General features: G+C 55.3%; 2 protein-coding genes across 3 annotated transcripts in view; both read left to right on the forward strand.

Annotated features, from left to right (window-relative positions):
* Window positions 1-5,310: 5,310 nt before the first annotated feature.
* Window positions 5,311-8,575, forward strand: LOC142907841 (uncharacterized). Its single transcript, XM_076057673.1, has 3 exons — window positions 5,311-5,743; window positions 6,453-6,767; window positions 8,486-8,575. Exons 1-3 carry the CDS (start codon window positions 5,504-5,506, stop codon window positions 8,534-8,536), a joined length of 606 nt encoding a protein of 201 aa, XP_075913788.1. The 5' UTR covers window positions 5,311-5,503; the 3' UTR covers window positions 8,537-8,575.
* A 74-nt stretch (window positions 8,576-8,649) lies between these two features.
* LOC142907838 (uncharacterized) overlaps window positions 8,650-25,000 on the forward strand; it is a 62,717-nt gene continuing 46,366 nt past the window's right edge. For both annotated transcript variants that reach the window (XM_076057665.1, XM_076057664.1), the window contains exons 1-6: window positions 8,650-9,484; window positions 10,861-11,042; window positions 11,613-11,739; window positions 12,262-12,360; window positions 13,883-15,168; window positions 16,250-16,477. In XM_076057665.1, coding sequence (XP_075913780.1) covers window positions 8,650-9,484; window positions 10,861-11,042; window positions 11,613-11,739; window positions 12,262-12,360; window positions 13,883-15,168; window positions 16,250-16,477 — 2,757 coding nt within the window. The remainder of the gene's footprint in view (window positions 9,485-10,860; window positions 11,043-11,612; window positions 11,740-12,261; window positions 12,361-13,882; window positions 15,169-16,249; window positions 16,478-25,000) is intronic.

The following is a 25,000-nucleotide window of genomic DNA, read 5'->3' on the forward strand; positions in this document are numbered from 1 at the left end:
GGTGGGTGAGTGAGTGAGTGAGTGGGTGGGTGAGTGAGTGGGTGAGTGGGTGAGTGGGTGAGTGGGTGGGTGGGTGAGTGAGTGGGTGAGTGGGTGGGTGAGAGAGTGGGTGAGTGAGTGGGTGAGTGAGTGGGTGAGTGAGTGGGTGAGTGAGTGGGTGGGTGAGTGGGTGAGTGAGTGAGTGAGTGGGTGAGTGAGTGGGTGGGTGGGTGGTTGAGTGAGTGGGTGGTTGGGTGAGTGGGTGAGTGGGTGGGTGAAGTGAGTGAGTGGTAGTGGGTGAGTGGGTGGAAGGGTGGGTGAGTGGGTGGGTGGGTGAGAGAGTGGGTGAGTGAGTGGGTGAGTGGGTGAGTGAGTGGGTGAGTGGGTGGGTGAGTGAGTGGGTGAGTGGGTGAGTGAGTGGGTGGGTGGGTGAGTGAGTGAGTGGGTGAGTGAGTGGGTGAGTGTGTGAGTGAGTGAGTGGGTGGGTGAGTGAGTGGGTGGGTGGGTGAGTGGGTGGGTGAGTGGGTGAGTGAGTGAGTGGGTGAGTGATTGAGTGTGTGGGTGAGTGGGTGGGTGGGTGGGTGAGTAAGTGGGTGGTTGGGTGAGTGGATGTGTGAGTGAGTGGTGAGTGAGTTGTTGAGTGAGTGAGTGGTGAGTGAGTGGTGAGTGAGTGTATGAGTGAGTGAGTGAGTGAGTTGGTGAGTGAGTGGTGAGTGAGTGTATGAGTGAGTGAGTTGGTGAGTGAATGGGTGAGTGGTGAGTGAGTGGTGAGTGAGTGGTGATTGAGTGAGTGGTGAGTGAGTGGGTGGGTGAGCAAGTGGGTGAGTGAGTGGGTGGGTGAGTGAGTGGGTGAGTGGGTGAGTGAGTGTGTGAGTGGGTGAGTGGGTGGGTGGGTGAGTGAGTGAGTGGGTGGGTGGGTGAGTGAGTGAGTGAGTGGGTGGGTGAGTGAGTGGGTGAGTGGGTGAGTGGGTGAGTGGGTGGGTGGGTGAGTGAGTGGGTGAGTGGGTGGGTGAGAGAGTGGGTGAGTGAGTGGGTGAGTGAGTGGGTGAGTGAGTGGGTGAGTGAGTGGGTGGGTGGGTGGGTGAGTGAGTGGGTGAGTGAGTGAGTGGGTGAGTGATTGAGTGTGTGGGTGAGTGGGTGGGTGGGTGGGTGAGTGAGTGGGTGGTTGGGTGAGTGGGTGGGTGAGTGAGTGGGTGGGTGGGTGGGAGTGGGTGGGTGGGTGGGTGAGTGGTGAGTGAGTTGTTGAGTGAGTGAGTGGTGAGTGAGTGGTGAGTGAGTGTATGAGTGAGTGAGTGAGTTGGTGAGTGAGTGTATGAGTGAGTGAGTGAGTTGGTGAGTGAATGGGTGAGTGGTGAGTGAGTGGTGAGTGAGTGGTGATTGAGTGAGTGGTGAGTGAGTGGGTGGGTGAGCGAGTGGGTGAGTGAGTGAGTGAGTGGTGAGTGAGTTGGTGGGTGAGTGAGTGGGTGGGTGAGTGAGTTGGTGAGTGGGTGAGTTGGTGAGTGAGTGAGTGAGTGGGTGGGTGAGTGAGTGGGTGAATGAGTGAGTGGTGAGTGAGTTGTTGAGTGAGTGAGTGGTGAGTGAGTCTATGAGTGAGTGAGTGAGTTGGTGAGTGGGTGAGTGGTGAGTGAGTGAGTGGGTGAGTGAGTGAGTGAGTGGTGAGTGAGTTGTTGAGTGAGTGAGTGGTGAGTGAGTGTATGAGTGAGTGAGTGAGTTGGTGAGTGAGTGGTGAGTGAGTGTATGAGTGAGTGAGTTGGTGAGTGAATGGGTGAGTGGTGAGTGCGTGAGTGGTGAGTGAGTGGTGATTGAGTGAGTGGTGAGTGAGTGGGTGGGTGAGTGAGTGGTGAGTGAGTTGGTGAGTGAGTAAGTGAGTGGTGAGTGAGTTGGTGAGTGGTGAGTGAGTGGGTGAGTGAGTGGTGAGTGAGTGGTGAGTGAGTTGGTGAGTGAGTGAGTTGGTGAGTGGTGAGTGAGTGAGTGGGTGAGTGAGTGGTGAGTGAGTTGGTGAGTGAGTGAGTGGTGAGTGAGTGGGTGAGTGGGTGAGTGAGTGGTGAGTGAGTGAGTGAGTGGGTGAGTGGTGAGTGAGTGGGTGAGTGAGTGGTGAGTGAGTGGTGAGTGAGTGGTGAGTTGGTGAGTGAGTGAGTGGTGAGTGAGTGGTGAGTGAGTGGTGAGTGAGTTGGTGAGTGAGTTGGTGAGTGGTGAGTGAGTGGTGAGTGAGTGGTGAGTGAGTAGGTGAGTCAGTGGTGAGTGAGTGAGTGGTGAGTGAGTAAGTGAGTGGGTGAGTGAGTGAGTGAGTGGGTGAGTGAGTAAGTGAGTGGTGAGTGAGTGGTGAGTGAGTGGTGAGTGAGTGGTGAGTGAGTTGGTGAGTGAGTTGGTGAGTGGTGAGTGAGTGGTGAGTGAGTGGTGAGTGAGTAGGTGAGTGAGTGGTGAGTGAGTGAGTGGTGAGTGAGTAAGTGAGTGGGTGAGTGGTGAGTGAGTGAGTGAGTGGGTGAGTGAGTGGTGAGTGAGTGGGTGGGTGAGTGAGTGGTGAGTGAGTTGGTGAGTGAGTGAGTGAGTGGTGAGTGAGTTGGTGAGTGGTGAGTGAGTGAGTGGGTGAGTGAGTGGTGAGTGAGTGGTGAGTGAGTTGGTGAGTGAGTGAGTTGGTGAGTGGTGAGTGAGTGAGTGGGTGAGTGAGTGGTGAGTGAGTTGGTGAGTGAGTGAGTGGTGAGTGAGTGGGTGAGTGGGTGAGTGGGTGAGTGAGTGAGTGGGTGAGTGAGTGGTGAGTGAGTGGGTGAGTGGGTGAGTGGTGAGTGAGTGAGTGGTGAGTGAGTGGTGGTGAGTGAGTGGTGAGTTGGTGAGTGAGTGAGTGGTGAGTGAGTTGGTGAGTGAGTTGGTGAGTGGTGAGTGAGTGGTGAGTGAGTGGTGAGTGAGTAGGTGAGTGAGTGGTGAGTGAGTGAGTGGTGAGTGAGTAAGTGAGTGGGTGAGTGAGTGAGTGAGTGGGTGAGTGAGTAAGTGAGTGGTGAGTGAGTGGTGAGTGAGTGGTGAGTGAGTGGTGAGTGAGTTGGTGAGTGAGTTGGTGAGTGGTGAGTGAGTGGTGAGTGAGTGGTGAGTGAGTAGGTGAGTGAGTGGTGAGTGAGTGAGTGGTGAGTGAGTAAGTGAGTGGGTGAGTGGTGAGTGAGTGAGTGAGTGGGTGAGTGAGTGGTGAGTGAGTGGTGAGTGAGTGGGTGAGTGAGTGGTGAGTGAGTGGTGAGTGAGTTGGTGAGTGGGTGAGTGAGTGGGTGAGTGAGTGGGTGAGTGGTGAGTGAGTGGGTGAGTGGTGAGTGAGTGGTGAGTGAGTGGTGAGTGGTGAGTGTGTGGTGAGTGAGTGAGTTGGTGAGTGGTGAGTGAGTTGGCGAGTGAGTGAGTGAGTTGGTGAAGTGGTGAGTGGGTGAGTGGGTGAGGGTGAGTGAGTGGTGAGTGGTGAGTGAGTGGTGAGTGTGTGGTGAGTGAGTGGTGAGTGAGTGGTGAGTGAGTTGGTGAGTGAGTGAGTGGTGAGTGGCGTGAGTGGGTGAGTGAGTGGGTGAGTGGTGAGTGAGTGAGTGGTGAGTGAGTGAGTGGTGAGTGAGTGGGTGAGTGAGTGGGTGGGTGGTGAGTGAGTGAGTGGTGAGTGAGTGAGTGGTGAGTGAGTGGGTGAGTGAGTTGGTGAGTGGGTGAGTGGGTGAGTGAGTTGGTGAGTGGTGAGTGGGTGAGTGAGTGAGTGAGTGGGTGAGTGGGTGAGTGGGTGAGTGAGTGGGTGAGTGAGTGGGTGAGTGAGCGAGTGGGTGAGTGGGTGAGTGGGTGAGTGAGTGGGTGAGTGAGTGGGTGAGTGAGTGAGTGGGTGAGTGAGTTGGTGAGTGGTGAGTGGGTGAGTGAGTGGGTGAGTGAGTGGTGAGTGAGTGAGTGAGTGTGTGAGTGTGGTGAGTGAGTGGGTGAGTGGTGAGTGAGTGGTGAGTGAGTGGTGAGTGAGTGGTGAGTGAGTGGTGAGTGTGTGGTGAGTGAGTGAGTTGGTGAGTGGTGCGTGAGTTGGCGAGTGAGTGAGTGAGTTGGTGAGTGGGTGAGTGGGTGAGTGGGTGAGTGAGTGGTGAGTGGTGAGTGAGTGGGTGAGTGTGTGGTGAGTGAGTGGTGAGTGAGTGGTGAGTAAGTTGGTGAGTGAGTGAGTGGTGAGTGGGTGAGTGAGTGGGTGAGTGGTGAGTGAGTGAGTGGTGAGTGAGTGAGTGGTGAGTGAGTCGGTGGGTGGTGAGTGAGTGGAGTGGTGAGTGAGTGGTGGAGGAGTGGGTGGAGTGAGTTGGTGGGGGGTGAGTGGGTGAGTGAGTTGGTGAGTGGTGGAGTGGGTGAGTGAGTGAGTGAGTGGATTGAGTGGGTGAGTGGGTGAGTGAGGGTGAGTGAGTGGGTGAGTGTGAGTGGGTGAGTGAGTGAGTGAGTGGAGTTGGTGAGTGGTGAGTGGGTGAGTGAGTGGGTGAGTGAGTGAGTGAGTGAGTGAGTGAGTGAGGTGTGGTGAGTGAGTGGGTGAGTGGTGAGTGAGTGGTGAGTGAGTGGTGAGTGAGTGGTGAGTGGTGGTGGTGGTGAGTGAGTGAGTTGGTGAGTGGTGAGTGAGTTGGCGAGTGAGTGAGTGAGTGGTGAGTGGGTGAGTGGGTGAGTGGTGAGTGAGTGGTGAGTGGTGAGTGAGTGGTGAGTGTGTGGTGAGTGAGTGGTGAGTGAGTGGTGAGTGAGTGAGTGGTGAGTGGGTGAGTGGGTGAGTGAGTGGGTGAGTGGTGAGTGAGTGAGTGGTGAGTGAGTGAGTGAGTGGGTGGGTGGTGAGTGAGTGAGTGGTGAGTGAGTGAGTGGTGAGTGAGTGGGTGAGTGAGTTGGTGAGTGGGTGAGTGGGTGAGTGAGTTGGTGAGTGGTCAGTGGGTGAGTGAGTGAGTGAGTGGGTGAGTGGGTGAGTGAGTGGGTGAGTGAGTGGGTGAGTGAGTGGGTGAGTGAGTGAGTGGGTGAGTGAGTTGGTGAGTGGTGAGTGGGTGAGTGAGTGGGTGAGTGAGTGGTGAGTGAGTGAGTGAGTGGTGAGTGTGTGGTGAGTGAGTGGGTGAGTGGTGAGTGAGTGGTGAGTGAGTGGTGAGTGAGTGGTGAGTGAGTGAGTGAGTGGTGAGTGTGTGGTGAGTGAGTGGGTGAGTGGTGAGTGAGTGGTGAGTGAGTGGTGAGTGAGTGAGTGGTGAGTGAGTGAGTGGGTGAGTGAGTGGTGAGTGAGTGGTGAGTGAGTGGGTGAGTGGTGAGTGAGTGGTGAGTGAGTGAGTGGTGAGTGGTGAGTGAGTGAGTCATTAATGATGATCTCACCCCCCCCCGCCCCCCAAACAGAGGGACCCCCCGAACTCTCATCCACGCCTCCATCCATCGACTCCGCCTCCTCCTGCTCTGCTCCGCCCCCAACTCCGCCCCCAACCCTGACTCCGCCCCCAACTCCGCCCCCTGCCCCCAACCCCGCCCCCAACTCCGCCCCCAACCCCGCCCCCAAATCCGCCCCAAACCCCGCCCCCAACCCCGCCCCCCGGGTACCCGAATGCTCCGGGTCGCCGTGGCGACCGTCGCCGACGCCGCCGTCTCCGTGGCGACGGGCGGCGGCGTTGCCGTGGAGCTGTCCGGCTCCCTGGGGGGCCTGGGGCTCGGGGACCTGACGGCCGGCGTGACGGGGGTCGGGAGGTCGCGCGGCGGTGCCGACGGGGTCGCCGTGGTCGCCGTGGGCAACCTGGAGGCTCGGCCGAGGAGGAGACGGAGCGCCGCGTTGGCGTTCACTGTGCAGGTGAGGAGGCGCTGGTGGTGGTGGTGGTGGTGTTGGTGGTGGTGTTCACGGTGGCCTGGTTGGTGGTGGTGGTGGTGGTCTTCACGGTGGCCTGGTTGGTGGTGGTGGTGGTGTTGGTGTTCACGGTGGCCGTGTTGGTGTTGGTGGTGGTGTTGATGGTGTTCACGGTGGCCTGGTTGGTGGTGTTGGTGTTCACGGTGGCCTGGTTGGTGGTGGTGGTGGTGGTCTTCACGGTGGCCTGGTTGGTGGTGGTGGTGGTGTTGGTGTTCACGGTGGCCGTGTTGGTGGTGGTGGTGTTGGTGGTGGTGGTGTTCACGGTGGCCTGGTTGGTGGTGGTGGTGGTGGTGGTCTTCACGGTGGCCTGGTTGGTGGTGGTGGTGGTGTTGGTGTTCACGGTGGCCGTGTTGGTGGTGGCGGTGTTCACGGTGGCCTGGTTGGTGGTGATGGTGGTGGTGGTGTTGGTGTTCACCATGGCCGTGTTGGTGGTGCTGGTGTTCACGGTGGCCGTGTTGGTGGTGGTGGTGGTGTTGGTGGTGCTAGTATTCACGGTGGCCTGGTTGGTGGTGGCGGTGTTCACGGTGGCCCTGTTGGTGGTGTTGGTGGTGGTGGTGTTGGATGGTGTCTGTGTTCACGGTGGCCTGGTTGGTGGTGGTGGTGTTGGTGGTGTCTGTGTTCACGGTGTGTACCCCCCTCTCTCCCCGCCCCCCAGAGAGGAGGAGTCTCTCGCGATGGGCTCGGTGCCCTGCGGGTGTCCCGCTGCCGCGTCCGTGCGGGCTCCCTCCTCTACCGCCACCCCGGGGCCTGCCTCAGGCTTCTGGGCCGCTCGCTAGGCGAGATGGCGGACGCCCTGCGGGACGCCCTGCGGACAGCACCTCCGCTTCGGGAGTCCACCCACGCGTCCACCCACGCGTCCACCCTGACGTCCACCCACGCGTCCACCCACGAGTCCACCCTGGCGTCCACCCTGACATCCAACCTGGCGTCCACCCTGACGTCCACCCCACAGGGCCAGACAGAGCCCACGGTGAGAACGAGCATCTGCAGCAGGATGTAACAGCAGGATGTAGCAGGATGTAACAGCAGGATGTAACAGCAGGATGTAGCAGGATGTAACAGCAGGATGTAACAGCAGGATGTAGCAGCAGGATGTAACAGCAGGTTGTAGCAGGATGTAACAGCAGGTTGTAACAGCAGGTTGTAACAGCAGGTTGTAGCAGGATGTAACAGCAGGTTGTAACAGCAGGTTGTAACAGCAGGTTGTAACAGCAGGATGTAACAGGATGATGTAACAGCAGGATGTAGCAGCAGGTTGTAACAGCAGGATGTAACAGCAGGATGTAACAGCAGGGTGTAACAGCAGGATGTAACAGCAGGTTGTAACAGCAGGTTGTAACAGCAGGATGTAGCAGCAGGATGTAACAGCAGGATGTAACAGGATGTAGCAGGATGTAACAGCAGGATGTAGCAGCAGGATGTAACAGGATGTAACAGCAGGTTGTAACAGCAGGATGTAACAGCAGGGTGTAACAGCAGGATGTAACAGCAGGGTGTAACAGCAGGATGTAACAGCAGGATGTAACAGCAGGATGTAACAGCAGGATGTAACAGCAGGATGTAGTAGCAGGATGTAACAGCAGGATGTAACAGCAGGATGTAACAGCAGGTTGTAGCAGGATGTAACAGGATGTAGCAGCAGGATGTAGCGGCAGGATGTAACAGCAGGATGTAACAGCAGGATGTAACAGCAGGATGTAACAGCAGGATGTAACAGCAGGATGTAACAGCATGATGTAACAGCAGGATGTAACAGCAGGATGTAACAGGAAGTAACAGCAGGATGTAACATCATGATGTAACAGGATGTAACAGGAAGTAACAGGATGATGTAACAGGAAGTAGCAGGATGATGTAACAGGAAGTAACAGCAGGTTGTAACAGCAGGATGTAACAGGATGTAGTAGCAGGATGTAACAGGATGATGTAACAGGAAGTAACAGGATGATGTAACAGGAAGTAACAGCAGGATGTAACAGCAGGTTGTAACAGGTTGTAACAGGATGATGTAACAGCAGGAAGTAACAGGATGATGTAACAGGATGTAACATCAGGTTGTAACAGGATGATGTAACAGCAGGAAGTAACAGGATGATGTAACAGGATGTAACAGCAGGTTGTAACAGGATGATGTAACAGCATGATGTAACAGGATGGTGTAACAGCATGATGTAACAGGATGATGTAACAGCATGATGTAACAGGATGATGTAACAGCATGATGTAACAGGATGAAGTAACAGCAGGATGTAATAGGATGATGTAACAGGATGATGTAACAGGATGATGTAACAGGATGATGTAACAGGATGATGTAACAGCAGGATGTAACAGGATGGTGTAACAGGATGATGTAACAGGATGATGTAACAGGAAGTAACAGGATGATGTAATAGGATGATGTAACAGGATGATGTAACAGCATGATGTAACAGGAAGTAACAGGATGATGTAACAGGATGATGTAACAGGATGATGTAACAGGATGATGTAACAGGATGATGTAACAGGATGTAACAGGATGATGTAACAGGATGATGTAACAGCAGGATGTAACATCATGAAGTAACAGGATGATGTAACAGGATGATGTAACAGGATGATGTAACAGGATGATGTAACAGGAAGTAACAGCAGGATGATGTAACAGCTGGTTGCTTGTCGATCTTCCCCTTGGGTGGACATCAGCCTGGCGGGCGACGCCGACGAGAAGGAGGTGGTGGACGACGAGGAGGATAAGGTGGATGACGATGAGGAGGTGGAGGACGACGAGGTGGTGGAGGAGGTGGAGGACGAGGTGGTGGAGGAGGTGGTGGACGAGGAGGAGGAGGAGGTGGAGGAGGTGGACGACGATGAGGAGGTGGAGGAGGTGGTGCTGGTGGACGTGGAGGTGGGAGTCGCCCGTTGTCGTCCTGCCGCGTCGGCCGGGCGACCGTGCGGCCCCTCTCCTGGTGGCCCACCTGGGCCACGTGTCCCTGGTGGGCCACCACCACCTGGGCCACCGCCTGGGCCACCCGGTGGGCCACCTGGGCCACCATCTGGGCCACCAGGTGGGCCACCGCCAGGTGGGCCACCACCAGATGGGCCACCACCTGGGCCACCAGGTGGGCCACCAGGTGGGCCAGCACCAGGTGGGCCACCCGGTGGGTCACCACCTGGGTCACCACCTGGGCCACCGGGTGGGCCACCTGGGCCACCCGGTGGGCCACCCGGTGGGCCACCACCTGGGCCACCACCAGGTGGGCCACCCGGTGGGCCACCACCTGGGCCACCACCAGGTGGGTCACCTGGTGGGCCACCACCTGGGCCACCACCTGGGCCACCACCACCTGGGCCACCACCTGGTGCGAAACCACGGCCTGGGCGCGGCATGGCGGTGGTGGAGGGCCCCGCGGGAGGTGGACGACGAGGAGGAGGAGGAGGAGGTGGACGAGGAGGACGACGAGGAGGAGGAGGGATTTGGGACATGGTGGAGGACGAGGAGGTGGAGGACGAGGTGGAGGAGGAGCGGGAGGCCAGGGCCAGAGGGATCGAAGGTGGAGCTCCGCGTTAGGGACGTCCGGGCGTTTGCCGTGAACGTTCCTGCGAGAGGAGGTGGAGACGGAACGACGGGGCGTGGCGGCGGCGGCGGCGGCGGTGGAGCGGAGGAGGAGGAGGATCTGACGTGGGTGGTGGAAAAGGATGTGGGTGAGTGAGTGGGTGAGTGAGTGGGTGAGTGAGTGAGTGGGTGGGTGAGTGAGTGAGTGGGTGGGTGAGTGGGTGAGTGAGTGGGTGAGTGAGTGGGTGAGTGGGTGGGTGAGTGGGTGAGTGGGTGGGTGAGTGGGTGAGTGGGTGGGTGAGTGGGTGGGTGAGTGGGTGAGTGGGTGGGTGGGTGAGTGGGTGAGTGGGTGGGTGAGTGGGGTGGGTGAGTGAGTGGGTGAGTGAGTGGGTGAGTGAGTGGGTGAGTGAGTGAGTGGGTGGGTGAGTGAGTGAGTGGGTGGGTGAGTGGGTGAGTGAGTGGGTGAGTGAGTGGGTGAGTGGGTGGGTGAGTGGGTGAGTGGGTGGGTGAGTGGGTGAGTGGGTGGGTGAGTGGGTGGGTGAGTGGGTGAAGTGGGTGGGTGGGTGAGTGGGTGAGTGGGTGGGTGAGTGGGTGGGTGAGTGGGTGAGTGGGTGGGTGAGTGGGTGAGTGGGTGGGTGAGTGGGTGGGTGAGTGGGTGGGTGAGTGGGTGGGTGAGTGGGTGAGTGGGTGGGTGAGTGGGTGGGTGAGTGGGTGGGTGAGTGGGTGAGTGGGTGGGTGAGTGGGTGGGTGAGTGGGTGAGTGGGTGGGTGAGTGGGTGAGTGGTGGGTGAGTGGGTGAGTGGGTGGGTGAGTGGGTGGGTGAGTGGGTGAGTGAGTGGGTGGGTGAGTGGGTGAGTGGGTGGGTGAGTGGGTGGTGAGTGGGTGAGTGGGTGGGTGAGTGGGTGAGTGGGTGGGTGAGTGGGTGGGTGAGTGGGTGGGTGAGTGGGGGGTGGGTGAGTGGGTGGGTGAGTGGGTGGGTGAGTGGGTGGGTGAGTGAGTGGGTGGGTGAGTGGGTGAGTGGGTGAGTGGGTGGGTGAGTGGAGTGAGTGGGTGAGTGGGGTGGGTGAGTGAGTGGGTGAGTGGGGTGGGTGAGTGAGTGAGTGAGGTGGGTGAGGGTGGGTGGGTGAGTGGGTAGGTGAGGAGTGGGTGAGTGGGGTGGGTGAGTGGGTGAGTGGGTGGGTGAGTGAGTGGGTGAGTGGGTGGGTGAGTGAGTGGGGTGGGTGAGTGAGTGAGTGGGTGAGTGGGTGGGGGAGTGAGTGGGTGGGTGAGTGAGTGAGTGAGTGGGTGAGTGGGGTGGGTGAGTGGGTGAGTGAGTGGGTGAGTGGGTGGGTGAGTGGTGAGTGAGTGTGTGGGTGAGTGGGTGAGTGGTGAGTGGGTGAGTGGGTGGGTGGGTGAGTGAGTGAGTGAGTGGGTGACTTAGTGAGTGGGTGGGTGGGTGAGTGAGTGGGTGGGTGAGTGGGGTGAGTGAGTGAGTGGGTGAGTGAGTGGGTGGGTGGGTGAGTGACTTCACTCCTCTACCCCACCAGGAATCCCCGTGCTGTACGCCACATCGCTGGACATCACCGCCCGCAGAGACGCCACCACCACCACCACCACCGCCACCACCGCCACCACCGCCACCACCGCCACCTCGTCGACCACCTCGTCATCTCGCAGCCAACGTCGTCACGGCTGGAACATCGAGTGTGCGTTCACCACTGGTGTAAAGGTTTGTACCATCAGCAGCAGCAGCATCATCGTCATCATCAGTAGCAGCAGTAGCAGTATCAGCAGCATCATCAGCAGTAGCAGTATCAGCAGCATCATCATCAGTAGCAGCAGTATCAGCATCATCATCAGTAGCAGCAGTAGCAGTATCATCATCAGTAGCAGCAGCATCATCATCAGCATCGTCATCATCAGTAGCAGCATCATCATCAGCAGCAGCAGTAGTAGCATCAGCAGCATCATCATCATCAGCATCGTCATCATCAGTAGCAGCAGCAGCAGTAGTAGCATTAGCAGCAGCATCATCATCATCAGCATCGTCATCATCAGCAGCGGTAGAACAGCAGTGTGGTGGTGGTGGTAGTGGTGATTGTTGTGATGGTTGTTGTGTTTGTTGTTGTGGTGGTGATGATTGTTGTTGTGGTGGTGATGGTTGTTGTTGTTGTGGTGGTGATGATTGTTGTTGTTGTTGTGGTTGTTGTGGTTGTTGTGGTGGTTGTGGTTGTTGTTGTGGTGGTGGTGATGATTGTTGTTGTGGTTGTTGTTGTTGTTGTTGCCGTGATGTCCTCAGGTGGACCTGGTGAAGGACGTCTTTGAGCAGATCCTAGAGACGATGGACAACATCGCTCCCAACACTCGTGGGGACGAGCTGCTGGTGGTGGACAACCTCCAGCAGCAGCACCAGTGCACCAAGCAAGGTTCTACAACTCCACCATCACCTCCACCACCTCCACCATCACCATCACCACCACCACTACCACCACCTCCACCATCACCACCACTACCACCATCACCACCACCACTACCACCATCACCACTACTACCACCATCACCACCACCATCACCGTCACCACCACCACCACCATCACCACCACCATCATCATCACCACCACCATCACCACCACCACCACCACCATCATCACCACTACTACCACCACCACCTCCACCATCACCACCATCACCACTACTACCACCACCACCTCCACCACCACCACCTCCACCACCATCACCATCACCACTACTACCACCATCACCACCACCATCATCACCACCATCACCACCACCATCATCACCACCATTAGATTCCAGGCCCTATCCACTGCTGCATGAACACTTTTGCTAGACACTTGGGTGGACGATCGTATGGTCAATGGGGTGGACACTTGGGTGGACGCGTTGGTGGACAATGGGGTGGCCCTGTGCCGTGGTGGTGTGGGCAGGTGCCGGCGGTGACGGTGATGGCGGTGATGGCGGTGACGGTGCGCTGGTTGGGAATTTTGGCGACGTTCACGCAACTATCTCTCTACCCAGCCTCACCGGTACCACCCCACCATCACCACCACCACTACCACAACCACCACCATCACCACCACCATCACCCTACCACTACCACAACCACCACCACAACCACCACCACAACCACTCTACCACCACTACCACAACCACCACCACCACTACCACCACCACCATCACCCTACCACCACAACCACCTCCACCACCACCACCACTACCACCATCACCCTACCACCATCACCACCACCATCACCACAACCACCTCCACCACCCTACCACCACCACCATCACCCTACCACTACCACAACCACCACCACAACCACTCTACCACCACTACCACCACTACCACAACCACCACCACTACCACCACCACCCTACCACCACCACCACCACAACCACCACCACCACCCTACCACCACCACTCCCCCCCCCCCCTACCCCCACTCCCCCCTCCTCCCCGCCGCCTCTCTCTTCCTGAGTTGGTGAGCGAGTGAGCAGGTGGGCGGGTGAGCGAGTGAGTGGGTGAGCAGTGGGCGGGTGAGCGAGTGGGCGGGTGAGCAGGTGGGCGGGTGAGCGAGTGGGCGGGTGAGCAGGTGGGCGGGTGAGCGAGTGAGCAGGTGGGCGGGTGAGCGAGTGAGTGGGTGAGCAGGTGGGCGGGTGAGCGAGTGGGCGGGTGAGCAGGTGGGCGGGTGAGCGAGTGAGCGAGTGGGCGGGTGAGCGAGTGGGCGGGTGAGCGAGTGGGCGGGTGAGCGAGTGGGCAGGTGAGCGAGTGAGTGGGTGATTGAGTGAGTGGTCGAGCGGGCGAGCAGACGAGCGAGTGGGTGAGTGGACGAGCGAGCGGACGAGCGAGCGGGCGGTTGAGTGAGTGGTCGAGCGAGCGAGTGGACGAGCGAGTGGGTCAGCGGACGAGCGAGCGGGCGATTGAGTGAGTGGACGAGCGAGCGAACGAGCGAGCGGGCGGACGAGTGAGTGAGTGAGTGGACGAGTGAGTGAGTGGACGAGTGAGTGAGTGGACGAGTGAGTGAGTGGACGGGCGAGCGAGTGAGTGGACGGGCGAGCGAGTGAGTGGACGGGCGAGCGAGTGAGTGGACGGGCGAGCGAGGGAGTGAGCGATTGAGTGAGTGGACGAGCGAGCGAGCGGGTGATTGAGTGAGTGGACGGGCGAGCGAGTGAGTGAGCGAGTGAGTGGACGGGCGAGTGAGTGAGTGGACGAGTGAGTGAGTGAGTGAGTGAGCGAGTGAGTGAGTGGACGAGTGAGTGAGTGGACGAGTGAGTGAGTGGACGGGCGAGCAAGGGAGTGAGCGATTGAGTGAGTGGGCGAGTGAGCGAGCGGGTGATCGAGTGAGCGGACGAGCGAGCGAGTGAGTGGACGGGAGAGCGAGTGAGTGAGCGATTGAGTGAGTGGGCGAGTGAGCGAGCGGGTGATCGAGTGAGCGGACGGGCGAGCGAGTGAGTGGACGGGCGAGCGAGTGAGTGAGTGGACGAGTGAGTGAGCGAGCGAGCGCGAGGCGGGTGAGCGGCTGCCCCCCCCGCCGCCCTCCCCCGCAGTGTCTCTCCGTGGAGACCTGAGCCAGGGCGAGGAGGAGGTGGCCACGCTCCGTCTGGGCCTCCTCGCTGCCAGCGTCGCCAGGAGCTCGCCCCACGGCCTCCTGGACGTCACCCTGCGCCTCGCCTCGGCCCGCCTCACCGACGAGCTCTCGGGAGCCCAGTCCCGCCACCCTCTCCTGCTCGCCGCCGGCACCTCCCGGCCACCGTCACCGCCGCCGCCGCGCGGCAAGGAGGGGGAGGAGGAGGGGGAGGAGGGGCAAGTTTGCCGGGCGACGCTGTGGGAGAGAAGAGTCTCCTCATGGGATTCTTCTTCGTTGTCGTCGTCGTCTTCGTCAGAGGAGGAGGAGGATGAGGAGGTGGAGGATGAGGAGGTGGAGGTGGAGGATGAGGAGGTGGTGGAAGAACAGGAGAGGGGGCGACTACGACAGGGTGGAGGCGGTGGAGGTGGAGGCGGTGGAGGCGGTGGAGGCGGTGGAGGTGGAGGCGGTGGAGGCGGTGGAGGCGGTGGAGGTAGAGGCGGTGGAGGCGGTGGAGGCGGTGGTGGAGGCGCCCTCCGTTGCCCCAGGTCGTCCGCTAGACACGCCGCCTCCTCCGCTAGGCCCGATGGCGGCCGCCACCACCGTCGCCACGGCGACGACCGTCACCACGGCGACGACCGTCACCACGGCGACGACCGTCGCCTTGACGATGACGACGACGACGATGGGAGGAGGGCGAGGAGGAGGAGGAGGAGGAGAGGGGGTGCCGGAGGCCACCGGCCCCCCCTCTCCGACGAGTACCTCTCACGCTCGTGGCCGGGCATGTGCGGCCACGGCGCCAGCGGCCCACGGGACCCTCCGCCTCCACCGCCTCCTCCGCCTCCACCGCCTCCACCGCCTCCACCGCCTCCTCCGCCTCCACCGCCTCCTCCGGCTCCGCTGGCTCCTCCGGCTCCGGCTCCGGCTCTTCCGGCTCCGGCTCCTCCGGCTCCAGCTCCGGCTCCAGCTCCGGCTCCTCCGGCTCCTCCGGCTGGGCTGTCGACGTCACTGCCGGCGGCGCTGTCCAAGACGCCCGCCGCCCGCTACGTCTTCGAGACGTACGGGCGGCCACGGCGGCACCGGCGGCACCGGCGGCACCGGCAGGAGCGGCGGGGTGGTGGTGAGGGTGGTGGTGAGGGTGGTGGTGAGGGTGGTGGTGAGGGGGGTGGTGAGGGTGCTGGTGAGGGTGGTGGTGAGGGTGGTGGTGAGGACAAGCAGGAGGTGAGCGTGTACGTCACGCTGGTGAGCGAGCAGCACCCGGAGTTCAAGGTGAGGTGCTGGCTCACTCACTCAGTCACTCACTCACTCAGTCACCCACTCACTCAGTCACTCATTCACTCAGTCACTCAGTCACTCACTCAGTCACTCACTCACTCACTCAGTCACTCACTCAGTCACTCACTCACCCACTCACTCAGTCACTCACTCACTCACTCAGTCACTCACTCACCCACTCAGTCACTCACTCACCCACTCAGTCAGTCACTCAATCACTCACCCACTCAGTCACTCACTCACCCACTCACTCACTCAGTCACTCACTCACTCACTCAGTCACTCACTCACTCACTCAGTCACTCACACACTCACTCAGTCACTCACTCAGTCACTCACTCAGTCACTCACTCACTCACTCAGTCACTCACTCACTCAGTCACTCACTCACTCACTCAGTCACTCAGTCACTCACTCACTCACTCAGTCACTCAGTCAGTCACTCACCCACTCAGTCACCCACTCACTCAGTCAGTCACTCAGTCACTCACTCACTCGCTCAGTCACTCACTCACCCACCCACTCACTCACTCAGTCACTCACTCACTCACTCAGTCACTCACTCAGTCACTCACTCACTCAGTCACTCACTCAGTCACTCACTCACCCACTCAGTCACTCACTCAGTCACTCACTCACTCACCCACTCAGTCACTCACTCACTCAGTCACCCACTCACCCACCACCCACTCACCCACTCACCCACTCACTCACCCACCCACCCACCCACCAACTCACTCACCCACCCACCCACTCACTCACCCACCCACCCACTCACTCACCCACCCACTCACCCACTCACTCACTCACCCACCCACTCACCCACTCACCCACCCACCCACTCACTCACTCACCCACCCACTCACCCACTCACCCACCCACCCACCCACTCACTCACTCACTCACCCACTCACTCACTCACCCACCCACCCACCCACTCACCCACTCACCCACTCACTCACCCACCCACCCACTCACCCACCCACTCACCCACTCACCTACCCACCCCCCACCCCCCACCCCCCCCCACACCCCCCACCCCCCACCCCCACACCCCCCACACCCCCACCCCCAGTCTCACTACGGAGGCTTCCAGCGTGCCGTGAGAGCGACGTTGGGCGACGTCCACGTGACGTTCGCCATGCAGACCTGGGTCGTGCTTCTCGACTTCTTCGGCGTGGGCTCCACGGCACGGGGTCACGGGGTCACCGCCGGGGTCACCGCCGGGGTCACCGCCGGGGTCACCGCCGGGGTCACCGCCGGGGTCGCGGAGAGAGACCTCAACACCAAGGTGGAGCTCAAGGTAGGTGGGTGGGTGGGTGGGTGGGTGGGTGGGTGGGTGAGTGGGTGGGTGGGTGAGTGGGTGGGTGAGTGAGTGGGTGAGTGGGTGGGTGAGTGGGTGAGTGAGTGGGTGGGTGGGTGGGTGGGTGAGTGGGTGGGTGGGGTGGGTGGGTGAGTGGGTGGGTGGGGTGAGTGGGTGGGTGAGTGAGTGGGTGAGTGGGTGGGTGAGTGGGTGAGTGAGTGGGTGGGTGGGTGGGTGGGTGAGTGGGTGGGTGGGTGGGTGGGTGAGTGGGTGGGTGAGTGAGTGGGTGGGTGGGTGAGTGAGTGAGTGGGTGAGTGGGTGGGTGAGTGAGTAGGTGAGTGAGTGTGTGAGTGAGTGGGTGGGTGAGTGGGTGGGTGAGTGGGTGGGTGAGTGAGTGGGTGGGTGGGTGAGTGAGTGGGTGAGTGGTGGTGGGTGGGTGGGTGATGAGTGGGTGAGTGGGTGGGTGAGTGGGTGAGTGAGTGGGGGGTGAGTGGGTGGGTGGGGTGAGTGGGTGGGTGGGTGAGTGGGTGGGTGGGTGGGTGGGTGAGTGAGTGGGTGGGTGGGTGGGTGAGTGGGTGGGTGGGTGGGTGAGTGGGTGGGTCGGTCAGTGAGTGAGTGGGTGAGTAAGTGGGTTAGTGAGTGAGTAAGTGGTTGAGTGGGTGAGTAGGTGGGTTAGTGAGTGAGTGGTTGAGTGGGTGGGTGGGTGAGTGGTTGAGTGAGTGGTTGAATGGGTGGGTGGGTGTGTGGATGAGTGCGTGGGTTAGTGGGTTGATTGGGTGGGTGAGTGGTGTGAGTGTGTTAGTGGTGAGTGGGTGAGTGGTGAGTGGTTGAGTGGGTGAGTGTGTTCAGTGAGTGGTGAGTGGGTGGTGAGTGTGTTTAGTGGTGAGTGTGTTTAGTGAGTGGTGAGTGTGTTTAGTGGTGAGTGTGTTTAGTGGTGAGTGTGTTTAGTGGTGAGTGTGTTTAGTGGTGAGTGTGTTTAGTGAGTGGTGAGTGGGTGGTGAGTGTGTTTAGTGGTGAGTGTGTTTAGTGGTGAGTGTGTTTAGTGGTGAGTGTGTTTAGTGAGTGGTGAGTGTTTAGTGGTGAGTGTGTTTAGTGAGTAGTGAGTGTGTTTAGTGGTGAGTGTGTTTATGTGGTGAGTGTGTTTAGTGAGTGGTGAGTGTGTTTAGTGAGTAGTGAGTGGGTGGTGAGTGTGTTTAGTGGTGAGTGTGTTTAGTGGTGAGTGTGTTTAGTGAGTGGTGAGTGGGTGGTGAGTGGGTGGTGAGTGGGTGGTGAGTGTGTTTAGTGGTGAGTGTGTTTAGTGGTGAGTGTGTTTAGTGGTGAGTGTGTTTAGTGAGTAGTGAGTGTGTTTAGTGGTGAGTGTGTTTAGTGGTGAGTGTGTTTAGTGAGTGGTGAGTGTGTTTAGTGAGTAGTGAGTGGGTGGTGAGTGTGTTTAGTGGTGAGTGTGGTTTAGTGGTGAGTGTGTTTAGTGAGTGGTGAGTGGGTGGTGAGTGGGTGGTGAGTGGGTGGTGAGTGTGTTTAGTGGTGAGTGTGTTTAGTGGTGAGTGTGTTTAGTGGTGAGTGTGTTTAGTGAGTAGTGAGTGTGTTTAGTGGTGAGTGTGTTTAGTGGTGAGTGTGTTTAGTGGTGAGTGTGTTTAGTGAGTGGTGAGTGGGTGGTGAGTGTGTTTAGTGGTGAGTGTTTAGTGGTGAGTGTGTTTAGTGGTGAGTGTGTTTAGTGGTAAGTGTGTTTAGTGGTGAGTGTGTGTATTGGTGAGTGTGTTTAGTGGTGAGTGAGTGGTGAGTGTTTAGTGGTGAGTGTGTTTAGTGGTGAGTGTGTTTAGTGAGTGGTGAGTGGGTGGTGAGTGTGTTTAGTGGTGAGTGTTTAGTGGTGAGTGTGTTTAGTGGTGAGTGAGTGAGTGATGAGTGTGTTTAGTGGTGAGTTTGTTCAGTGAGTGGTGAGTGTGATTAGTGGTGAGTGAGTGGTGAGTATGTTTAGTGGTGAGTGAGTGAGTGAGTGGTGAGTGTGTTTAGTGGTGAGTTTGTTCAGTGAGTGGTGAGTGTGTTTAGTGGTGAGTGTGTGTATTGGTGAGTGTGTTTAGTGGTGAGTGAGTGGTGAGTGTGTTTAGTGAGTGGTGAGTGGGTGGTGAGTGTGTTTAGTGTGTGGTGAGTGTTTAGTGGTGAGTATGTTTAGTGGTGAGTGTGTTTAGTGGTGAGTGTGTTTAGTGGTGAGTGAGTGGTGAGTGTGTTTAGTGAGTGGTGAGTGGGTGGTGAGTGTGTTTAGTGTGTGGTGAGTGTTTAGTGGTGAGTGTGTGGTGAGTGTGTTTAGTGGTGAGTGTGTTTAGTGGTGAGTGTTTAGTGGTGAGTGTTTAGTGGTGAGTGTGTTTAGTGGTGAGTGTGTTTAGTGGTGAGTGTGTTTAGTGGTGAGTGTGTTTAGTGGTGAGTGAGTGGTGAGTGAGTGGTGAGTGAGTGGTGAGTGTGTTTAGTGGTGAGTTTGTGGTGAGTTTGTTTAGTGAGTGGTGAGTGTGTTTAGTGGTGAGTGTGTTTAGTGAGTGGTGAGTGGGTGGTGAGTGTGTTTATTGGTGAGTGTTTAGTGGTGAGTGTGTTAGTGGTGTGTGTGTTTAGTGGTGAGTGTGTTTAGTGGTGAGTGTGTTTAGTGGTGAGTGTGTTTAGTGGTGAGTGTGTTTAGTGGTGAGTGTGTTTAGTGGTGAGTGTGTTTAGTGGTGAGTGTGTTTAGTGGTGAGTGTGTTTAGTGGTGAGTGTGTTTAGTGGTGAGTGTGTTTAGTGGGAGTGTGTTTAGTGGTGAGTGTGTTTAGTGTGTGTGTGAGTGTGTTTAGTGGTGAGTGTGTTTAGTGGTGAGTGTGTTTAGTGGTGAGTGTGTTTAGTGGTGAGTGAGTGGTGAGTGAGTGGTGAGTGAGTTTAGTGGTGAGTTTGTGGTGAGTTTGTGGTGAGTTTGTTAGTGAGTGGTGAGTGTGTTTAGTGGTGAGTGTGTTTAGTGAGTGGTGAGTGTGTGTGAGTGTGTGTTTAGTGGTGAGTGTTTAGTGGTGAGTGTGTTTAGTGGTGAGTGTGTTTAGTGGTGAGTGTGTTTGTGAGTGGTTGGAGAGTGGTGTGTTAGTGGTGAGTGTGTTTAGTGGTGAGTGTGTTTAGTGGTGAGTGTTTAGTGGTGAGTGTGTTTAGTGGTGAGTGTGTGTGTGTGTGTGTGTGTGTGTGGTGAGTGTGTTTAGTGGTGAGTGTGTTTAGTGGTGAGTGTGTTTAGTGTTGAGTGTGTGGTGAGTGGTGATGTTTGGTGGTGAGTGTGTTTGTGGTGAGTGTATAGTGGTGGGTGTGTTTAGTGGTGAGTGTGTTGAGTGGTGAGTGTGTTTAGTGGTGAGTGTGTGGTGAGTGTGTTTAGTGGTGTGTGTGTTTAGTGGTGAGTTTGTTTAGTGAGTGGTGAGAGTGTTTAGTGGTGAGTGTGTGTTAGTGGTGAGGTGGGTGTGTGTGTTGTGGTGAGTGTGTTTAGTGGTGAGTGTGTTTAATGTGGATGAGTGTGTTTAGTGGTGAGTGTGTTTAGTGGTGAGTGTGTGTATTGGTGGGTGTGTTTAGTGGTGAGTGTGTGGTGAGTGTGTTTTGTGGTGAGTGTTTTGTGGTGAGTGTGTTTAGTGGTGTGTGTGTTAGTGGTGAGTGTGTTTAGTGGTGAGTGTGTTTAGTGGTGAGTGAGTGGTGAGTGTGTTTAGTGGTGAGTATAGTGGTGAGTGTGTTTTGTGGTGAGTGAGTGATGAGTGTGTTAGTGGTGAGTTTGTTCAGTGAGTGGTGAGTGTGATTAGTGGTGAGTGAGTGGTGAGTATGTTTAGTGGTGAGTGAGTGGGTGAGTGGTGAGTGTGTTTAGTGGTGAGTTTGTTCAGTGAGTGGTGAGTGTGTTTAGTGGTGAGTGTGTGTATTGGTGGTGTGTTTAGTGGTGAGTGAGTGGTGAGTGTGTTTAGTGAGTGGTGAGTGGGTGGTTGAGTGTGTTTAGTGTTTGGTGAGTGTTTAGTGGTGAGTATGTTTAGTGGTGAGTGTGTTTAGTGGTGAGTGAGTGGTGAGTGTGTTTAGTGAGTGGTGAGTGGGTGGTGAGTGTGTTTAGTGTGTGGTGAGTGTTTAGTGGTGAGTGTGTGGTGAGTGTGTTTAGTGGTGAGTGTGTTTAGTGGTGAGTGTGTTTAGTGAGTAGTGAGTGTGTTTAGTGGTGAGTGTGTTTAGTGGTGAGTGTGTTTAGTGAGTGGTGAGTGTGTTTAGTGAGTAGTGAGTGGGTGGTGAGTGTGTTTAGTGGTGAGTGTGTTTAGTGGTGAGTGTGTTTAGTGAGTGGTGAGTGGGTGGTGAGTGGGTGGTGAGTGGGTGGTGAGTGTGTTTAGTGGTGAGTGTGTTTAGTGGTGAGTGTGTTTAGTGGTGAGTGTGTTTAGTGAGTAGTGAGTGTGTTTAGTGGTGAGTGTGTTTAGTGGTGAGTGTGTTTAGTGGTGAGTGTGTTTAGTGAGTGGTGAGTGGGTGGTGAGTGTGTTTAGTGGTGAGTGTTTAGTGGTGAGTGTGTTTAGTGGTGAGTGTGTTTAGTGGTAAGTGTGTTTAGTGGTGAGTGTGTGTATTGGTGAGTGTGTTTAGTGGTGAGTGAGTGTGTGAGTGTTTAGTGGTGAGTGTGTTTAGTGGTGAGTGTGTTTAGTGAGTGGTGAGTGGGTGGTGAGTGTGTTTAGTGGTGAGTGTTTAGTGGTGAGTGTGTTTAGTGGTGAGTGAGTGAGTGATGAGTGTGTTTAGTGGTGAGTTTGTTCAGTGAGTGGTGAGTGTGATTAGTGGTGAGTGAGTGGTGAGTATGTTTAGTGGTGTGAGTGAGTGAGTGGTGAGTGTGTTTAGTGGTGAGTTTGTTCAGTGAGTGGTGAGTGTGTTTAGTGGTGAGTGTGTGTATTGGTGAGTGTGTTTAGTGGTGAGTGAGTGGTGAGTGTGTTTAGTGAGTGGTGAGTGGGTGGTGAGTGTGTTTAGTGTGTGGTGAGTGTTTAGTGGTGAGTATGTTTAGTGGTGAGTGTGTTTAGTGGGTGAGTGTGTTTAGTGGTGAGTGTGTTTAGTGGTGAGTGAGTGGTGAGTGTGTTTAGTGAGTGGTGAGTGGGTGGTGAGTGTGTTTAGTGTGTGGTGAGTGTTTAGTGGTGAGTGTGTGGTGAGTGTGTTTAGTGGTGAGTGTGTTTAGTGGTGAGTGTTTAGTGGTGAGTGTTTAGTGGTGAGTGTGTTTAGTGGTGAGTGTGTTTAGTGGTGAGTGTGTTTAGTGGTGAGTGTGTTTAGTGGTGAGTGAGTGGTGAGTGAGTGGTGAGTGAGTGGTGAGTGTGTTTAGTGGTGAGTTTGTGGTGAGTTTGTTTAGTGAGTGGTGAGTGTGTTTAGTGGTGAGTGTGTTTAGTGAGTGGTGAGTGGGTGGTGAGTGTGTTTAGTGGTGAGTGTTTAGTGGTGAGTGTGTTTAGTGGTGAGTGTGTTTAGTGGTGAGTGTGTTTAGTGGTGAGTGTGTTTAGTGGTGAGTGTGTTTAGTGGTGAGTGTGTTTAGTGGTGAGTGTGTTTAGTGTGTGAGTGTGTTTAGTGGTGAGTGTGTTTAGTGGTGAGTGTTTAGTGGTGAGTGTGTTTAGTGGTGAGTGTGTTTAGTGTGAGTGTGTTTAGTGGTGAGTGTGTTTAGTGAGTGGTGAGTGAGTGAGTGGTGAGTGTTTAGTGGTGAGTGTGTTTAGTGGTGAGTGTGTTTAGTGAGTGGTGAGTGTTTAGTGGTGAGTGTTTAGTGGTGAGTGTGTTTAGTGGTGAGTGGTGAGTGTTTAGTGAGTGGTGAGTGTTTAGTGGTGAGTGTGTTTAGTGGTGAGTGTGTTTAGTGGTGAGTGTGTTTAGTGGTGAGTGTGTGGTGAGTGTGTTTAGTGGTGAGTGTGTTTAGTGGTGAGTGTGTTTAGTGGTGAGTGTGTTTAGTGGTGAGTGTGTTTAGTGGTGAGTGAGTGGTGAGTGTGTTTAGTGGTGAGTGTGTTTAGTGGTGAGTGTGTTTAGTGGTGAGTGAGTGGTGAGTGTGTTTAGTGGTGAGTGTGTTTAGTGGTGAGTGTGTTTAGTGGTGAGTGTGTTTAGTGGTGAGTGTGTTTAGTGAGTGGTGAGTGAGTGAGTGGTGAGTGTTTAGTGGTGAGTGTGTTTAGTGGTGAGTGTGTTTAGTGAGTGGTGAGTGTTTAGTGGTGAGTGTGTTTAGTGGTGAGTGGTGAGTGTTTAGTGAGTGGTGAGTGTTTAGTGGTGAGTGTGTTTAGTGGTGAGTGTGTTTAGTGGTGAGTGTGTTTAGTGGTGAGTGTGTGGTGAGTGTGTTTAGTGGTGAGTGTGTTTAGTGGTGAGTGTGTTTAGTGGTGAGTGTGTTTAGTGGTGAGTGTGTTTAGTGGTGAGTGAGTGGTGAGTGTGTTTAGTGGTGAGTGTGTTTAGTGGTGAGTGTGTTTAGTGGTGAGTGAGTGGTGAGTGTGTTTAGTGGTGAGTGTGTTTAGTGGTGAGTGTGTTTAGTGGTGAGTGTGTTTAGTGGTGAGTGAGTGGTGAGTGTGTTTAGTGGTGAGTGTGTTTAGTGGTGAGTGTGTTTAGTGGTGAGTGAGTGGTGAGTGTGTTTAGTGGTGAGTGTGTTTAGTGGTGAGTGTGTTTAGTGGTGAGTGTGTTTAGTGGTGAGTGTGTTTAGTGGTGAGTGTGTTTAGTGGTGAGTGTGTTTAGTGGTGAGTGTGTTTAGTGGTGAGTGTGTTTAGTGGTGAGTGTGTGGTGAGTGTGTTTAGTGGTGAGTGTGTTTAGTGGTGAGTGTGTTTAGTGGTGAGTGTGTTTAGTGGTGAGTGAGTGGTGAGTGTGTTTAGTGGTGAGTGTGTTTAGTGGTGAGTGTGTTTAGTGGTGAGTGTGTTTAGTGGTGAGTGTGTTTAGTGGTGAGTGTGTTTAGTGGTGAGTGTGTTTAGTGGTGAGTGTGTTTAGTGGTGAGTGTGTTTAGTGGTGAGTGTGTTTAGTGGTGAGTGTTTAGTGAGTGGTGAGTGTGTTAGTGAGTTGTGAGTGTGTTTAGTGAGTGGTGAGTGTGTTTAGTGAGTGGTGAGTGTGTTTAGTGGTGAGTGTGTTTAGTGGTGAGTGTGTTTAGTGGTGAGTGTATAGTGGTGAGTGGTGAGTGTTAGTGGTGAGTGTTTAGTGGTGAGTGTATAGTGGTGAGTGGTAAGTGTTTAGTGGTGAGTGTTTAGTGGTGAGTGTTTAGTGGTGAGTGTTTAGTGGTGAGTATAGTGGTGAGTGTGTTTAGTGGTGAGTGTGTTTAGTGGTGAGTGTGTTTAGTGGTGAGTGTGTGGTGAGTGTGTTTAGTGGTGAGTGTGTTTAGTGGTGAGTGTTTAGTGGTGAGTGTGTGGTGAGTGTGTTTAGTGGTGAGTGTGTTTAGTGGTGAGTGTGTTTAGTGGTGCGTGTGTTTAGTGAGTGGTGAGTGAGTGAGTGGTGAGTGTTTAGTGGTGAGTGTGTTTAGTGGTGAGTGTGTTTAGTGGTGAGTGTGTGTAGTGGTGAGTGTGTTTAGTGGTGAGTTTGTTTAGTGAGTGGTGAGAGTGTTTAGTGGTGAGAGTGTTTAGTGGTGAGTGTGTTTAGTGGTGAGTGTGTTTAGTGGTGAGTGTGTTTAGTGGTGAGTGTGTGGTGAGTGTGTTTAGTGGTGAGTGTGTTTAGTGGTGAGTGTGTTTAGTGGTGAGTGTGTTTAGTGGTGAGTGTGTTTAGTGGTGAGTGTGTTTAGTGGTGAGTGTGTTTAGTGGTGAGTGTTTAGTGAGTGGTGAGTGTGTTTAGTGAGTTGTGAGTGTGTTTAGTGAGTGGTGAGTGTGTTTAGTGAGTGGTGAGTGTGTTTAGTGGTGAGTGTGTTTAGTGGTGAGTGTATAGTGGTGAGTGGTGAGTGTTATTGGTGAGTGTTTAGTGGTGAGTGTATAGTGGTGAGTGGTAAGTGTTTAGTGGTGAGTGTTTAGTGGTGAGTGTTTAGTGGTGAGTGTTTAGTGGTGAGTATAGTGGTGAGTGTGTTTAGTGGTGAGTGTGTTTAGTGGTGAGTGTGTTTAGTGGTGAGTGTGTGGTGAGTGTGTTTAGTGGTGAGTGTGTTTAGTGGTGAGTGTTTAGTGGTGAGTGTGTGGTGAGTGTGTTTAGTGGTGAGTGTGTTTAGTGGTGAGTGTGTTTAGTGGTGAGTGTGTTTAGTGAGTGGTGAGTGAGTGAGTGGTGAGTGTTTAGTGGTGAGTGTGTTTAGTGGTGAGTGTGTTTAGTGGTGAGTGTGTGTAGTGGTGAGTGTGTGTAGTGGTGAGTGTGTGTAGTGGTGAGTGTGTTTAGTGGTGAGTGTGTTTAGTGGTGAGTGTGTGGTGAGTGTGTTTAGTGGTGAGTGTGTTTAGTGGTGAGTGTTTAGTGGTGAGTGTGTGGTGAGTGTGTTTAGTGGTGAGTGTGTTTAGTGGTGAGTGTGTTTAGTGGTGAGTGTGTTTAGTGAGTGGTGAGTGAGTGAGTGGTGAGTGTTTAGTGGTGAGTGTGTTTAGTGGTGAGTGTGTTTAGTGGTGAGTGTGTGTAGTGGTGAGTGTGTGTAGTGGTGAGTGTGTTTAGTGGTGAGTT

This window comes from Petromyzon marinus, chromosome 83 (genome assembly GCF_048934315.1).
Source record: "Petromyzon marinus isolate PM22_M1 ecotype Great Lakes invasive population chromosome 83, UKy_Petmar_22M1.pri1.0, whole genome shotgun sequence".
NCBI classification, from domain to species: Eukaryota; Metazoa; Chordata; class Hyperoartia; order Petromyzontiformes; family Petromyzontidae; genus Petromyzon; species Petromyzon marinus.